The 18,350-nt window shown below is 42.7% G+C and overlaps 1 protein-coding gene across 1 annotated transcript in view; it reads right to left on the bottom strand.

Moving 5' to 3' along the window:
* Dad (Daughters against dpp) overlaps positions 1–8,696 on the bottom strand; it is a 71,378-nt gene extending 62,682 nt beyond the window's left edge. Inside the window, exon 1 of the mRNA XM_019050979.2 lies at positions 7,521–8,696. Coding sequence (XP_018906524.1) covers positions 7,521–7,932 — 412 coding nt within the window. The 5' untranslated portion in view covers positions 7,933–8,696. The remainder of the gene's footprint in view (positions 1–7,520) is intronic.
* Positions 8,697–18,350: the final 9,654 nt, after the last annotated feature.

The following is an 18,350-nucleotide window of genomic DNA, read 5'->3' as shown; positions in this document are numbered from 1 at the left end:
TATCGTAAAGAAAAAAATAAAACGGGAAAATTTACCAAATTGTGTCCGCTTTTAAGTAAAAATTGCAGAAATCACTTCGCTGTAATTTTAAGGGGGGGCTCGGACCCCCAAATACGTCAATTCAAAGGTCATTCAATTTTCCCGCGAAAAAAGGCAATTTCCCCTAGATTTGCCTCCACATTATCTCAGTAAGGTCAAAATTAGTTCAACATTACGTTGGCAAGTCCCCAAATTTCGGGAAAAGTTAAAAAAAAAACGAAATTTAAACGGTCAAATTTAATCACCTTAAATTTCGTTTTTTTTTAACTTTTCCCGAAATTTGGGGACTTGCCAACGTAATGTTGAACTAATTTTGACCTTACTGAGATAATGTGGAGGCAAATCTAGGGGAAATTGCCTTTTTTCGCGGGAAAATTGAATGACCTTTGAATTGACGTATTTGGGGGTCCGAGCCCCCCCTTAAAATTACAGCGAAGTGATTTCTGCAATTTTTACTTAAAAGCGGACACAATTTGGTAAATTTTCCCGTTTTATTTTTTTCTTTACGATAATTTGAACCGGAGTTATGATTTTTTGAAAATAGGTCAAATTTGACCTTTGACCTATCATAACTCGGTCAAAAATTAAGATATTGATCTGCGGTTTGCGCCAAAATTCTTAGTTTTTTATGCTCTTTCGAATGATGTATCACAAGATAGGGGTTGCCATTTGAAAAAAAAAAGTTGGGGGCCCCCCGCGCCCCCCCTGAGGGGGGACCAAAATTTTGACCCCCCCAAAAGATGGTCCCCTTTGAGATAGGAACATTCCCAAAGTTTCATTACCCTAGCTCAATTCGTTCAAAAGTTAGCAGGGGTGGGACGGACTTTTGGTACACCCTGTATAACTGAAGGAATCACGTAAAAGTGCTGAAGCAACAATTAAATTAAAATTATGATTGTAAAAATGTTAAATAATGGCAAAATTAAAGCTAAATCGTGAGATAAGCACCAGTTGTTTACGAACGTTATGATAATAAATCCGCCATATTGCCGATCGCGCACCTGAAAATCGCATTTGAAGTCGAATTTCAACTAATTTCAACCTCCGGTTCGTTTATGCGGAGTGCGAAAACCTAGTCTTTAGTGTAAAATAAGGTTTCAAACACAAATTTCGGAAACCTACATTTCGTTAGTTCCGTATCGTTTATGCCGTGATTTGAACCTTGGTTTCAAACTCAGGTTTCGATTGAAGTTAGGTTAAGAGGCTCGCATAAACATAGCTAGTACTATTTCCGAACTTTCCGGACCTGTGGGCACCCTGAGGGGGGAAAATTAATTTTTATTTTTCTTTGAGGATCTTTTGGCCTTTACTCGATAAGAAAATTCTTCGGATCGAAGCAGCTGGAGAAAGAGATTGAGATAACAAACAACAACTATTAGTAGGGACACTGAAACACAAGGACAGTGGACTCAGGAAGCCCTTGAGACTATTGTGCGGCGAAAATCGGGAATTACCACCGACCAGGTTCTTACTCAAGCTGACAAGCTGCAGGGCGGCAAACTGGCCAATCGGCGAGCTATGCTAATGAGAGCAGCGGTCATGGTCCGAATTTGCAAAAGTCCAAACGCCTTGGGTATTTGCTTTTCCTACAAGATGTGCAGCTATTTTCAACAACCAGAACTATTCATGTCATTCGGTTTTGGTACTTATGAAGTATTTGCCTGAGCGTAGCTATCGCAATCAAGACTTCGCTAGTGCTCTCCCCCGCCCCCCGAGAATGCCCGCTAAAGGAAACAGTTGGACCCCTAGGAAAAAATGTACCTACTTCATTTAAGTTGAAATACCTTTGAAATGACCACCGAGAAGAAATTTTCCTTGAATCAAACAGAAATATACTTGAGCCAAGCTATGATTTTCGTAGTTTCCAGAGAAAATCTTGACGGGAAATTCAAGGCAACTTTTTTCCTAGAGAAGGATGCTCTAAACAGAACGACGAAGGGAGGGGGATTCGCCACCGTCCAAAAACGAAAAAATTTTATCTCTCTTTGGGGGTTCACGTTATACCTATAGCTGAAGACTCCAAACAAATTTGATGTTAGTATGTTCTCATTTTTCCACAGCCACGACATCTATCGTAGTCTCATGTTACTTAGTATGTTCTCATTTTCCCATGGCCACAACTTCTATCTTAGTCTAACTAAGTTTTAATTAATTGTTGGATTTACTTAGTGTCATAAAACTTCCTGAAATTTTAAAACTCAGGGAATTGAAAATGGATCGTACGGGGCCATGTGAATTATGTTTTGTCTGCATCCATTGCAAGCTATTAGGAAATTTATAAATTGAAAACAAAGAGTATATTTTATAACACACTTGCACATAAAGTATTTTTCATGTGCAAGGGAGTTGTAACTACATTTTTTCTCCCCAACTCATCTACATCTTGCGCAGTCTGTTTTTAACATTTTCACTGTAGAGAAATCGCGTTAACTCTTGTTACAATCAAAAAGGTCAGTGTGAGTGCAATCTAAAGATTAACAAAATTATCAGGAAAAACGGCACAACAGGTTGGAAGCTCAAGACAAATTTGTTCATGATCAGCCAAGGAGGTAAATCTTACGGGAGATTTTCATGGGGCAGAATCAAGAGGCTCAAGAAAAAGTTAGCGATGAGCCAACAAAGAAAAGTTTCTTTGAATGGTCTGTTGAGGCAAAGTGCATACATCTTCCTGGGTCGGTCCATGGTAAGGTCAACCTGAGGGTCTAAAATTGAAATACAGTGAAACTTCTTTTTGAATACATTTTTGAACGGCAAATAACTTCTAGTTTCCGAAAATATACGGGTTTCGCGATTTTTCTTGTTTATTTTGTGTGTTTTTGTTTGTTTTATGACTTGGTGCTGTACAGTGTATTTTAGGTCTGGAAAAGGTGTAAGTTGGCAGCACTTTTTTACTGTTCCTGGCTCACAACTATTTGAAGTTATGTTTTGATCTCACAAAAAACATGACAACAAATACGTGCTCGCAAAAGTTGGATTTCTAAAAGTAAGTACTTACGAGTTTTACTACTTTGAAGTTGGGTTCATCAAATGTCCGGCCCGTTACGCAAAAAGATGGTTTTCTTTTATTTGTTTGCTTATTTTTGCATATTTAAATGCGAATTTTTGGATTCACTTTGTTCTGATAACTCAGGTTCTCCTCAATTTTTTTTTCAATTTTTATACCTTGTGAGATGTTGAAAACAACATACTTAAAATGTGTCCGTCCCGTTACGTAACGGGCCGGACAAGTATTGAACTTCGCTATTTATGGGCACAGTGGGTTCTAATTTTCAGGATTGTGAAAGGGCTGTATTAGAAACATCAGAAGAACCTTATTAGACCTAGGAGGTACTTAAAAACCTCAAAATGTTCACTTTCTTGGATTTTAAAGCAATTTTGTTGTTTCAGGTTTTAACAAATGGACATTTTTGCAAACCGGATGCAGAAGCACCGCAGAAAATTGAAAGAGGACCCAGTTGCCTATAAAGCCCACCTGGCTAAAGAAAGGCTGAGAGACAAGATTAGGAAACAGCGAAGAAGAGAATATTTAAAAAATCATCCATCAGATGCGGAGGCTGTTAATTAGAAAGATGCTGAACGGAAGCGCCGCAAAAGAGCAGAACAGAAAATTTTTTTTCATTTTTAGTGTATTTTCCGAAGGAAATACACTATTACATTCTCCCATGATGTCGGACCCAGACCTGAGACATTGTGAAGAGCACCGATCACGGGTCGTAGATCACGAAAATATATGCTATTCAAATTCATGTGTATATATATATATGTATGTATATATATATATTATGTATGTATGTATGTATGTATGTATGTATGTATGTATTTCCGCCTTTTGAAGATTTTTCGATTTTTGAGTGGTTATATCTTTCTTACGTTGAAAGATATTTTGACCAATTTTTTTGCATTTTGTAGAGACTCATTAGGACTACTATTCTGCGAAAAAAAATTGAAATTTGAGGCAATAGATTTTGAGGGGTGGGGCTCGAAAGTGGGGGGAGGTGAAATCTTGTCCACTCGATAACTCGAGCGAAAATGAATATTTTGAGCTGAAATTTTTATAGGTGGTAGTTCTCCCCTAGGACTGGTTTGGTATTGAATTTGAGCTAAATCGGCCGAGCCGTTTAAGAATGGCGAGCTTTGAAAGTTTTAGGCGAGGGGTGCGCGGCATGAGGGGAGCCGACCGGAGCAGGGCCGCACAGTGGGTCGGGGGAGAAAGTTTTTGGACAAGCTGATCGTCGCACAGTGGGTCAGGGGAAGAAGTTTTTGGACAAACTTTTCGTCGCACAGTGGGTCAAGGGAAGGAAGATGCTGGATAAATTGTTCGTCGCACAGTGGGTCAGGTTAAATGATCTGTTCTTGAACAAAATCTCACCATTTAACCGTCATAACTTTTCGCAGCGCGTTCGCTGGCAACGTACGCAACTACTATTTTGTGCTATTGCTTTCCGGGTGACTGCCGGTGGGTATGTTGCTGCCGGACCGCCTCCACGTAGGCAATTTCTCGTACATTGTCCGTCCACAACCTGGTCAATCAGCACAGTAATGGGAATCCCGCTCGCCGCACACTCTCGCGACAACGTGCGCAACTTCTTGCTCACAACGTGCTCACCTGCTCACAACTCAACTTCTGTTTCAATTCTTAATTCATCCCCTTACAGATTGATCCCTCCCCCCCCTTCGGAAAATACACTCTTCCCGCGGTGGACGCGCGGGTCGCTTAAGAAGACAGAACAACTGGAATGGACACTCAAAGTAAAAAGCGCGCGCGAAGCGCGCGTCCTGGGGGGGCTTGGGAGGGCGAAGCCCCCCCAAAAAACCGGCGCGGAGCGAAGCGGAGCGCCGGTTTTTTTTTTTTTTTTTTTTGTTTTTTATTGCCTTAAATGCAATTCTTTTTTTTAGTTATTTGTCTACTACGTTTAAGATAAAATTTCAACCTCTGTTCACAATTTTCACTATTTATATTGACAATTTTATTCAAGCGACAACCACTAAACAGTTTTAAAACTTTTGAATCCACCGTTTACGTTTCGAAACAAAATTTAAAAACACTCAAATTTTTCTGTTCCGCCCACTCCATTTATTCCTATATTTGTTTAGACATAGTATAACTTCTCATTTATTTGATACTCACACCGTGCCATTGAAGTATTACTATTATTATTATTATTTTTGGTACTAGTTACTATTTATTTTTCCTCGAGCTTTTGTTTCTTTATTATTATTTTCTTTGATGTTTCTGCCAGTAAAACATTAATAAAGTTCAAATTTTGATTTAAAAGAAATCTTAACTGTTTTAAAATCATTTTCATATCCTAATAAGTAATAAAATTTATGTGCAGGTGGATGGGGAGCTGGAACTGTTATCAAAGAAACTCGGAGAAAAGAAAGCGTTCGGCTTCCAGGGGATAAAGAGTTCATTTTATTTTGCTTTATATATTTAAAAACAAAAAAAGAATAACTACTAAGTAAAGGAAAAAAGTAGGTTCTGACTCCTATAATGATAGCGTTCAAAATTTAAGTAACTGCATTAATGAACTGTCGCTCTTAAGCGAGTAACAGTTCAAGTTATTGATTTAAGAGAAAAGTGTCCGACCCGTTACGAGTGTTATTTTGACTATTATGCTCATAATTTTGTTTCCAAGTTAACAAAATCGTATTAATAACTAAAGGATTGAGTGTTGTGGGTTGAAAATTAATCAAAATAATTGAAATTTCGGGAAAAGAGTAAAAAATCAATAGGTATGTAGAATTTGCTACTACTTCTACAAGCTGCAAAAAATAAAAATCAACAAAAAATTGCATTTTATCTATCTAAATTAATCAGTCAGAACCTTAAATTAATGCATAGAAAAAATTGGACCAATGTATGATCATATACAGATGACTTTCAGCCGTAAAACCATGTGTCAGTCGTACTCTGTCCGGCCCGTTACAAATGCTGTCCGTCCCGTTACGCAGATTTTTCAATTTTTTTTATGCTTAATTCAATACTTATGAAAATTAGTTTAAATAGCATAGTACCTTGAACCCTTGAGGACTATATACATTTTTTGTGGATTTTTTACATGGTAAAATTCGCTGAGTTATTCAATTTTCTCAAGGGAGTCAAAACTCACTTCCAAAAACTGTCCGTCCCGTTACGGCTCTATTTTTGGTATAACTCCCTTAAAAATTAAAACAAAAAAGTAAGTTCGTACACTTTTGGAAATAACACACTGAGCTCTATCTACTGGTACAATTTATTTTAAATTTATGTGATTTTAAATTCATTTCTTTATTACTCAAAGGCGTGCGGTTGTCCGGCCCGTTACAATGGACTGACCCACCTCCAAACGCCAGTCAACAAATAAATTGGACGGAAAACCTCAAGGCACCTAACTATACAGAGAGGAAGTTTAAAAAGATTTGCGAGTCCACAAGAAACATACGCCAGCAATGACCCCATCTATGAAAAGTTGTTGAGAATTAACAAGGGTATACTTTGCTGTCTAGTTGCAACAACAACTATTTCAGATTTGACACAACACTACTACGTGAAGTATCAGTTTATTGATAGATTAAACGGTCAAATATTCAGATAAAAACTTAGCCCCACTGTAACCATTCCAATAATATACCTAGACGTTACTTCAGAACTTGCAACCATTAATTTCAGTAGTTAAGTAAGGCATTCACTTGACCCAAGGCAGCTAAGACGGAGCTCGGTGGTATTCAAGGAATTTGATCGATCAGTGGTTGATGGACTCCCTTGATTATACCTCTTCAGTAAAACTTCTATTGATAACCTCTGATTCACATCGACAGTCATGTGCCTGCTTGCAAAACCACAGGATCATGCGTACTTCCACATTAACTCCTGATTTGGACGCATACTTCGCCTGTTTAGAATTCAGAAAGCAGATATTCAACACTAGCAGCTACTGAGAGTCAGTTGTTTATGTAGTCACAACTTGAATTATCCTTTTCTTTGGACTGTTGACAAGACCTATCCCTCGCTGGACCCCAAAATAGGGTTGCCCTATCGATTGCTGGTAAGCTACCGAAAAAGTTACGATAAGAGCACTCTTACCTAGAGCGATCTGAGTTTTCGGATCTGATGAAAATAAGTTGTTGCCATTTGTACATCTATTTTACGCGCCGCCGCATCAGGTACTCTGACACACCGACACTTGGGGCAACAATGCATTGAGTGCGAGCTCTCAAAACTCCGATGTGGCGGGCTATTAATGATGACATCGCCACTGTTGGTACTGCCACCAGTTTCGGAAAGAGATGATACCGATAGCGTTCCAGCAAGAATTCATTTGAACATCCCTACCCCAAAACTGCCTTCTTAAGGACTTTACGGCCACTATTGATTTGCATCATCCTGGTAAAGGGTTAAACGAAGATGATCTACAACCACCCAACCCGAGAGGAACGATGTGTTCCTGGATTGGCGATTGATATAATAAACATGCAGATCTTACTGAGTGGTTACTCACCAGGGTAGCACAGCCTTGAGAAATGGTACGGGTTGATACATTCGTAGACAAGATCCTTGGCTGACTCGCAGCAAGGAAGCCGCTTAATTTCATCCACATGGTTGATATCAGGCCACCTCCAAATCTGACAGGTCATCAAATGAGGATTGTCTACATATTCCCGCGGATACAGAACACAGGATGTGTTAGCACCCCGTGTTTCCACAGCGTTGACAAGGATTTCAAGCTGATTATCCTTCAGCCGTTTGATGAGGCTGTTCCGTAACAAGCCTTCATCGGAACAGAAGTTGAGCTCGTCAATGAAAGCACAACAACCCATGTTGTCTTTGATGAATTCATGCTCCGTCGTTCGGATTCTAGCCCTCCACAAGCGCTTAGCTAGGCTCGTTCGTTTTCGGCGGAACATGAACATCAAACATGAGAATTTGCATTTGGCAGCCAATTACGTAAAAAAATAACTCAAGACTGAGTATGGGTTACTGTTGCTGAAAGATGTGACCTGGCGAAATCCTGGATGTCACACCATTGACTTGAGACTAGGCACACGACACACACTCCATTATAAAAACAATTTGGAGACAAGAGAAAACTTAATATTGATATGAAGTAACGTTGCCGAAGATCACAGAAGAACAGATATTGATAACGTAAGTAATCCGCAGAAGATGGGGTTTCACATAGAATCGAAGACGAAACACTTGCACTGGAAGAGGTTATGCACTAAGTAATGGAGGTTTCAACAAAACAAAAATAAGGCGTGTGATTTCACGAAGGATATGTTTAGGTCGAATGATATGATTAATTCGAATGATATTAGCGAAAGGCTACATGGTAGCTACGAAGGTACGAGGGGAAAACGATTCACATACTTCACAGAGCGCTGCACACAAGTTACGACATTGCTAATGTAAACGCGTTTCGGAGGCGAACGTGCGCGAACTCAAGATTCGAATATACTTGGACGCATTTAATTCGGACTTGCGGTCGATGTTGCACTCTCTCTCTCTGGCGGAACCGCACGAAAAATTCACGAAATTACGAGTTTGTCGAGACGGTAACTGACATTGATGGTTGAAATAAAGGGCACGCAGTGTTGAGAGGGAGCAGCACGAAACGGAACAGAAAACGACTTCGCGCACGGCAACCAGAGAAAGGTGCATTCGGATGGAGAACTGCCGAGACCATAGAATAATAAGGCTACGCCTATAGAAAGCAAGGCGGATAAAGAATGGTGGTCGCATTTCGTACCCTCTGGACGTCACACGGTATCGGGTACATCGGGTACATGGGCTGGCCGAGGCCGGGGGGGCCGACTCAACCTCGGATTGCACGGCAAAACCCGTACCCTCCTGACGTCACAACGCTTCAAGATGGCAGCCAAAATCGAAATGCGACCACCATTCTTTATCCGCCTTGTATAGAAAGGACACTCTCGCAGATTTCATGACGAAGAAGAAGAACAGGGACCTGGAGCTCTTGAGCTGGAGCTGGCGGGTATTGTTTAGAGTCCCTTTATACCCAGAGTTACGACAACTCACTTTTGGTTGGGCCAGGATTGGGCTGAAAGTGGCCTAAAAAAAAATCCAATTCTGATTGGTTCTCGCTCATGGAGGCCGAAACTAGTGCACCAAGATGGCGGTACCTCGTATGTGAACAAGAATAATGAAAATATTACCTAATTGTGGTTTATCAAGAGTAAATTGTTATTGCCATCGGTCCAAAATGAAAATAGATTAAGAAATTATTCACAAACCAATCTCATTTTCTTTTTAATTGATCAATTTGTTGATGTTGTTGTTTCTGTGTGACAGACATCGCAGGATTCCTGATCCTTATCCCCCAATATCGTTCGTTTGAGTGCACTAGTTTCGGCCTCCATGGCCAGCCAAGGTCGGCTGCCAGTCAGCTGATAATCGAGTTGTCGTTACTCTGGGTATAAAGGGACTCTAGTATTGTTTACATTCAGAATGAAAATGGTGGCAATAGCCAACTGTAACACTCTAACTGTAGCTGATCACATCTGATTTTATCAGTCATCTGGCCAGCATGAGCACGACGAGGCTGTGGAAATCGTTTTCGTTACATTAATTTTGGTACTCAAACTCTTTTACTCTGTGACGGTGACTTTTACACTTACAAAACATTAGACTCTTCGTTGGCACCACTGACTACATTTCGCAACCCTGCAATTAGCTGGGCCCTACTATTACATTTGACAACCTTGCAAAGAGCTGGCGGGTTCAGAAAAGTATAGGGCAACGGGACCTAACCAAACCTGGACACAGCAGGCGAGAGTCACAACGGCCACTTACGCGAGTGTCCCTTCTATAGGCGTTAGCTTTATTATTCTATGCCGAGACTGCCGATAGAGAAGCCGACTGGCTGGCGACAAGTGGCCAGCCGCACGTTAGTTCGGCGTCTGGCCGTCAGATAGCACACCTGTCCGGGCTATGTTTTAATTCAGTCGTATTTCTTGCACCCTTCTTTGATAGTTCTGAAAGATTATAAATTAGATTTAATTTTTGAAGATAGATTCACTTATTTTTTCTTTTCCCCCTTTTCCTAGGTTTTCAATCGGAAAAGAATGGATATACTCTTTCTAAATTTCATTAAAGGGAAAATATGTTTTTCGTTTTCATCCCCAAAAAGCCTCCCTCCTCCCCCCTCCGATAGTCGTCATAAGTGTGGATAAACGGAAACGGATATATTCGTGGTGATCCAAGGTTTAACTACAAGACTGCAAACGAGCGTGTTGTCATGGGTAAAAATATGAATTTTTCTTCTGTTATATATATATATTTTTTTTTTTCTCTCTCTCTTTTTTTCAAAAATGCTTTGAATAAGGGCTGAAGCCTCCCTCCGCGGGGAAATAAATTGTTTTTCCTGAATTTTGGAAACTGCAGTAAATGCGCCGAATCTCATGGAACACCAAATCATTGAAGTAGGGTGTATAGAAACACATTGCAATTTCAAGGACCGGCAACGTTGTAATACATTTAAACAATTCATTTATCATAAAATTAACAATGTCGCAATAAAAACCAGTAATGATAGACTTCATCGGCACATTATACATGCGTAAGCGAAACAATCAAAGTTGGACGACACCTGGATGCAACTATTCAAGCGTTATGGATGTCCGTGTTGCATACGCGCAGAAGCGAAGGCGTTTTGACTTCAGACACTTACCGCCTCACCAGCAGCGCTAGCGGTGAGTAAAGGAGAGGCGTCAAACAAAATGTGGAAACACTAGCAGCTCATATTGATGTAAATACGAAACGTAAATTTTTTAGAGGTGGTTCCATTGATTTCCTTGTATTTATTTCAAGAGGCACCCCATATCGACGGTGAAACTACCAAACCACGTATCTCGGTTTGCGACGTCGCAGACTTCCTGTCATACTTTATTTTTTAAATGAAAAACTACTTAACATCCAGTCTTGAAAATTTCTGTGATTTTTCCTCTTCGTGCGGAAAAAATTCCGTGAAAATTTCAAGGAATGATATTAAAGCTACGGAACCTTAGGCGCGTCTGGACGCGGCGTCCTGGACGCCGGCGGAAAATGCTGCTACCGAGTCGAGGGCGAGAAGACGCTCACATTTTGGAGCACGGCACCTTAGGAGCGGAATCCGTGGATTTTTTCCGCTCTGTCCGCCGTCAATTTCTCGAATTTTCGTTGATCGGACAGTATGCTCTGGGCCGCGAAAATGGCTGTACGCGCTTTTTTTTAGGAGGGTGTGGATTCGATCGACAAAAATCGACCGAAAAATAAAAACGTGAATCGATCGACACCAATCGATGGACAAATTACTAAAAAACGGGTGTCGATTCGATCGACAAAAAATGTGGATCGATAGACGAGAAATGATTGACAATTAAAAGGAAAACCGGTATCTAGTCAATCGACATGAATCGATCGAAAAACCAAAACGTGAACCAATCGACGTAATTCGATCGATTCACAACTTGGTCGATCGATTCACGGGTTTGTCGATCAACTCACAGGTTTGTCGATCGACTCATAGGTTTGTCGATCGATTCGCAGGTTTGTCGATCGACTCATAGGTTTGTCGATCGATTCACAGGTTTGTCGATAGACTCACAGGTTTGTCGATCTATCCACGGCTTTTGTCGATTGATTCACGGGTGGGTCGGTCGATCCACGGCTCTTGTCGATCGATTCACGGAATTTTCGATCGATTCGCGGCTTTTGTCGATCAATTCACGGCCTTTGTGATCGATTCGTGGGTTTGTCGAACTAAACACATTCAAAAATCGGTAGGAAAGGCAGCGGACTGAGCGGAATTTCTCGGCGTCTTCGCTCCGATCTGTTCGCGACAGATCGGAGCGTCCTCGATCGGCGTTTTCCGCAGCGTCTCTTCGCCGCTAAGGTGCCGTCCCCGCGCAAAAATCATTAGACAGATTTATCGGCGTCTGGACGCCGCGTCCAGACGCGCCTAAGGTTCCGTACCTTAATTTGGTCTACTTCAAAAAAATAAAATGTGAGCGTAGATTTTTAAACACCGCAAACGAGATACTTGGTTCGGTAGTTTCACCGTCGATATACAATTTATAATGTGAAAAAATCAACGTCAAAATTTGTAGTTTTAGTCAAAAATTTCATGTCCAACCCCTCTGATAGGCTCGTGTGCAGCAGTCTTTACTGCGAGCATCTAAAATGACAGGAAGCCTGCAATTCTTCATTTGTACCTACTACTAGAGTACCTGTATGTATACCCACTTCGAAAGACAGCTTTTGTAGTTGCTCTACAAATCTCAAATCATGTTCAGCACACCGTGATATTATAACTGAAGCACCACAAATACCTACTCACACCCTACACCCACGCAACTATCTGTGCCTTAGAGACATCTTTGTAGCAGGTACATATAAACGAAGAATTGAGAGCTCTCTGCTATTTTCGATCCTCGCAGTGAAGCCCGCAGTCTACCCGCAGTTGCCGTTAAGCCGCGAGTGAAGCGGTGAATGCCTGAAACGTCAAAGTTAAAGTAGTCAAACTTCGTCGTTGCTTAACGAATTCTCGAAAAATTATCGCGAGTTGCATACGCAGTCCCTGTAAAGTCGTAGAAATTTCACGGAAAATGAACTTCTGCTTTTCAGTAGGTATACCTATTGAAGTTTCATTTAGACCGAGTTCATCAGAAAGGAGCCAACTAGCACATCAAGTTGAAACTGAGAAAAAGAGGTTTGAAGTTTTGTTCCTGCATAAGGCTAAATGAAGAAAATAAACTGTAACCCCTCTTGTCACGAACTGATTTCTTTTTTCGACTTCTAGATGTTGGCAGGAGAAAATATAACGCTAGTGGAACTCGACAGGGCCGCGTTAAGGGGGTGGCCCCATGGGCCAGGGCCCATGGCGGCAAATCTACAGGGGGCGGCAAATTTTGCGATTTTTTTTAAATGTAGGTATGAAAAAAACGAATTTAGAAAAAAAATTACAAACGAGAGAAGGCGACAAAAACTCTCATTTCCTAGGAGTATAGTACTTTCTAATTTTGTCGTCTTTTAGTGATACAAGAGAAAGCACGTTTAATTAGTCGAATTAAGAGAGAGACCAAATACGCAATTTGGCCTGGAACGGCGCGACTTAGAGAGAAATGATGACGAGGACTTGAGATGAAAGGAGAAGCCCTCGGCGCTGCGATCGGCATGTAACACATATTAGCGCCTACAAGACTACACGAATACTTCACGCAATGCATCAAACACAGAGCGGTCATTGCGGTCAGCGTAAAAAGGACAGCGCCTACAAGAATGCATAAATACTTCACGCATTGCGGCAAACAGTGTGATCAGCGTGAAACGCATAGCGCCTACAAGACTGTCTGAATACTTCACGCATTGCGCCAAACTCGGTGCGGTCTGCGGCGGCGGAAGTTAAAATCATTAATCCACATTTATGTTTGTTCTTTCATAATTTTTTCGTTCATTTCTTATGAAAGGAAGACCTTGTCCATACAGAGATAGGTTTACGAAACTTAACTTCCGCGCAGAGTTTCGTGAACTTTTGCCAGTAGTGTTGACAGGGCTTTCTCAAAAAAAAAGTGTCCAACACGAGTAAACGCGTCTTATGCAACCCTCCCCCTCCGGCACGTTCACTTGGTGGTTTTTATCGATGTTTCAAAACGAATTAGAAGGGGCGGCAAAATACAGGCGGCCCATGGGCGGCAAGTAGATAAATCCGGCCCTGGAACTCGAAGACCTTCCTAACTCAATTTTTCGAAAATGCGGGTCGCTTCCTTCTGATGAACTCGGTCCATATTGCATCTCTGCCTTCGCCTCCTTAGAGAGAAGTAAAATAATGAAAATTAAAATCCGAGACTTTTCCGTTGAAAAAAAGCTACTAAGACATTTGAACAGTCGTTTCGGGTTGGAAGGCATAGAGAGGATCCTAGGTCTATTCCATCCACGGCTTATTCCAGATGTCTCGCTACACCAGACGCGGATGCGATGACCTGCTGCCTGCTGCTGGTCGGATGTGGATGAGCGCCGCCGCCGCTGGCCAGAGCCCCGGCACACCCCCCCCCCCCCCCCCCCCCCAGCTCGGCCCCGACCCCCGACCGCAGCAGCGATAGGAACGGAGGAGCCGTTGCCCATGAAATAATTGTAGCGAAGAGGAGGAATCATTCCTCGCTCCATGAAGTTTCGCCTGGCGCCACCGACAGCTTATTGTCCGCGGCGCTATAGGCTCCCGCTCCCCGGCCCCCTCGCCTCGCCCCTCCCCCCGTGGCGCTTGCCTTGTCTCATTTCGTGATATTTAAAAATCGACTCTTAATCAACTCTGTATTGTCTCTATCATGCACCGCCAGGTGAAGCGGCGGTGCCCCCCCCCCCCCTCCCCCCGGTCACTCCGTCACCCCTCGGGTTTCCTCTCTGGTCTCCCCGGCGGCATAGCGCGCTCTGTGTCTGTGCCGTGGCGTGCTTTGCGATATATCGATTGATCTGCGATTTGAACCTATGGAAAAGGATCGATAGACAGGGTGCTCGCAACGAACACTTAACAAATCGACTTTTTACTACGGCCTCAGATGGGAAAATATCGATAGTCGATCAGTCATGCCACGCCACTCGTCTGGTTGGATCCGTCTTATTTTCTGCCGCGCCATGGGAAAACCACGTAAGAGCATTCAAATGTTATGTATTGACATATATGACCATTATCTTTTCTGTACAGGACAGGTAGGTTTACTCGCTTTGATTCGTCTATGAGTTTTAGGCTATTATGATACCCCGATACGGCCGTAAATAAACAAACTCTCCTTTTGATCGAAAGGCTTCAAAAATGTATGCCAACCCTCGTCCCTTTCGCGAGAAATTATTCCAGATTTACTGGTAACAACCCTCTTCCTCTCTTTCTGGAGCAACCCAATTTTTAGTAGTGGTTTTTTTTTTTTTTTTTTTTTTTATTTAAACATCAGATATCTCATGCTTATTTCATGAATTTCTTGTAGAGGGGTCAACTTTGCGTGGAATTGCCATCTTGCTCGTTTACTAACGGCCGTAAGCGCGTCTCATCAGCCTATTTTTCGCGACCAATGAAAAACCGGCACCCACACAGGTCAATGGTCATACTCTGTTTATGGGCGATCAAGAGTTAAACGGCAAGACTGCAGGAGCATGCACTATGGCTTAAAATATGAATTTTTTGTTGCATAAAGTTTTTTTCCAGAAGTACTCCAAGTCGGAGCTACAACCCCCCCCCCCCCCCCCCCCCCAAAAAAAAAAGTAAATCGTTTTTCCTGAATTTTGGCAACGGGTGGGAACCAAATCTCATGACAATTTGTACTCCCCTGTAATTTCATGCCTTGAATTCATAAATGATCTAAAAAAAATCGATATCTCAATCGGACTTATTTCTGTCAAACGGAACTAAGCGCCATCGGGGGAGTAAGGGAGAGGGGGGCTTGGATTGGCGGCGGAATCGGGCGTCGCTAGCGTCGGGCTCACTTCGTCCTATACTCGCAATGCTTTTCCATGGCGCTTAGTTCCGTTTGACAGAACGCGCTATCCGGCATTCTAGTTTCTTCAAAAAGAACTAAAATTAGCGCTTAGTTCCGTTTGACAGAAATACGTCCAATCTAAAGAGGAGATGAGGGGTTGTCTCGGCTCCTGCAGTCTGGCCGTTTATCCCTGGATCACACTGTATATGGATTGTATTTTGCAAAAAGGAACCAAGAGCATTGCAATGTTGCTGAAATTGTACAACTTCTTTTCTCTGTGAAGGAAAATCTGTTCATCTATAAACATTCTCTACTTCACACGATAATAACTGTAAGTTTAAGACAAAATTACCATGTAAATTTCATATTTTTATATGATTACAGTAGTTTTATTGCTAAGGGTGAAGTTGCACAATCTTAGCAACATGGCAATGCCTCTGGTCCCTTCTGCAAAATGCAATCCATATGTACTTCAGTTACCGCTTTTTGTTTTATCTTGAGAGTCTACATCGGACCCAGTGTGGATACTCTCTTTTCACAGAGGAACTCTACGCCTCCCAACGGCGCCCCTGATGACTCCAGCTCAAACGCCACAGACCGACGATGATGAGTGCGGTCGTCACGGGCCACCTGTGGACTGCGCAGCCGCGGCGCCGCTACCCGACGCGGGAGGAAGGGCGTCGCCGGCGACCGGCGCGTCGTCCCTGCGCGTGTATCATTATTAAAATTAGAGACCCCGGCCCCCACCCCCCCCCCCTCCCGCCCGGGGCCAGGGAGTCGCAGACGCGGCCTCCTGTTATTACCCGTCCAGTATCATTTGAGCAACACTGCCAAACCCCCACAAAACCTCGATCGAATCGCACCGCACTGCCGTGCTAAGGAAGAACGTCGTATGAGCATTCGAGAGTTGCCAAATTTCCCTCGATAAAACATGTTTTTTTGACAATATTCATGCGTATTTTTCTTTTTAATTTTCAGGCATTTTAGATTGAATCTCGTATAAAATAGTCTGGAAATATGGGGGGGAAATATTCACAATTTCCCCAGTAAATTCGGTTTCTATCGAAGGAAACTTGGCAACGTCCGAAGGCTCATACGGCGTTCTCCCTAAGTACGACAGCGTAGAAAATGTGCAATCTGACAACCGTGCTTTCGAGTTTCCACGACGTCGCGCAGAACCGCTGATCCGGACGGCGGGTCGCCGGGGAGTTAGGCGGTTTTTGACGCCCCCGAGTGGCGCTACGGAGTCGGAGCCGGGATCGGCGACCGGCGAAATTACGCCGTATCCTGTAAATTGCCGGGGTCTTTTCGGCTGGGCACTCGCCCCCTCCTTACCCCCCCCCCCCCCCCCCCCTCCCCCTTCGACCGCTCGTGAGCCGACGGGATCACCGGTTGCGGTCACCCGCACGGAACCAAGTCTCGTTGCCGGATTTCCGGGGATCAGCCGGCTGATTATTGACATCGATGGACAAAGCGGTGGACAAGGGAGAAGAAGGGTAAATGGAGCGATCTTATTGGTGAATACAGACACTTGCTATTGACTAAGGGGGAATTGGACGTATTTCTGTCAAACGGAACTAAGCGCCATAGGGGGAGGAATGTAGAGGGGGGCTTGGATTGGCGGCGGAACCGGGCGTCGGGCTCATTCCGTCCTATGCTCGCAATGCTTTTCTTTGGCGCTTAGTTCCGTTCGACAGAACCCGCTATCTGGCACTTTAAATTCCTCAAAAGGAACTCAAATTTGCGCTTAGTCCCGTTTGATAGAAATACGTCCAATTGATGGATTATATAACGCCTCGTTGGCAAAATTGCCCCAACCGCGGACTGGTCATCCCCGTTGCATGTTGCCCAGTCCGCGAGCGGGCAGATTATTGAAATTGATAGACGAAGCAATTGACAAAGGAGACATAGGGAGTATGGAGCGATTGGTTGAAACAGGTAGTTGTTATAGACTATGGGAGAAAACGATGGACTATGTGTAGAGACTCTCATGGGTTGGCGGAAGTTAGTCTATTACCTACGTATTTCGTCCATTGCAACCACCCGCTTGCAACAATAGGATCGCTTTGTTTCCAGTGGGTCAACTTTGATTATATCTTTGTCGAGCAATTTCAATAATCAGCTCGATATTTTTGTCCAGTTTATGAACAGGGCAGCTAGCTCGCAGGTTAACCGCTTTAAAGTCTGAAAATTACACCAACGGTCCGGGCTCGTTAATTTCAGCTGCAATCCATACACTGACCGACGAATGTGAATGCTTCCTACTGACCGATCTCTGACGAATGATTCTCGAGATTTTTAACGAACTTAAAAGTATTGAAATAAAAACAATACACTTTACAAAAATTTACAGTTTTCGGGAACCAAGTTTACAATTAATTCTTCAATTTATTTAGTTGTTTTGATAAAAATGCTCGAGTTTTTTTTTTACAAACCCGGTATCCGAGTGAACAAAACCGATTTATAAAAATTTGCTTGGTCTAGGGAGAGATGAATGATACGAACATAAAAAGGATAATTCTCAGCAAAAATATCCATAAAAATTTGTTCAGAAATTATTTCAAAAGTTGGAAATCAGAAAATCCATGAAAACCTGAATTTCGGTGACCAATCAGAGAGCGACACTTTTTTTTGTAGTAAAAGGATTGAGGAGCAATACCTGGTTCTTCTACGTAAACACTCACGTTATTCGGAATCTACAACAAACGACAATTCCCATGCATTTCTGAAGAGGTGAGAAAAGCGAAAGTGCCTTCAATTTTAAACATGCACCACGCACTTCCACGGAACACAAATAGTTGCATCACGGAAGGCGCTTCAGACAACTCATTGTCAGTCCTGCGTCTGTAGAGCGGAAGCGCCTCCAG

The sequence above is a fragment of the Bemisia tabaci genome, chromosome 4 (assembly GCF_918797505.1).
Source record: "Bemisia tabaci chromosome 4, PGI_BMITA_v3".
NCBI classification, from domain to species: domain Eukaryota; kingdom Metazoa; phylum Arthropoda; class Insecta; order Hemiptera; family Aleyrodidae; genus Bemisia; species Bemisia tabaci.
This window is presented reverse-complemented; position numbering and strand designations above follow the sequence as displayed.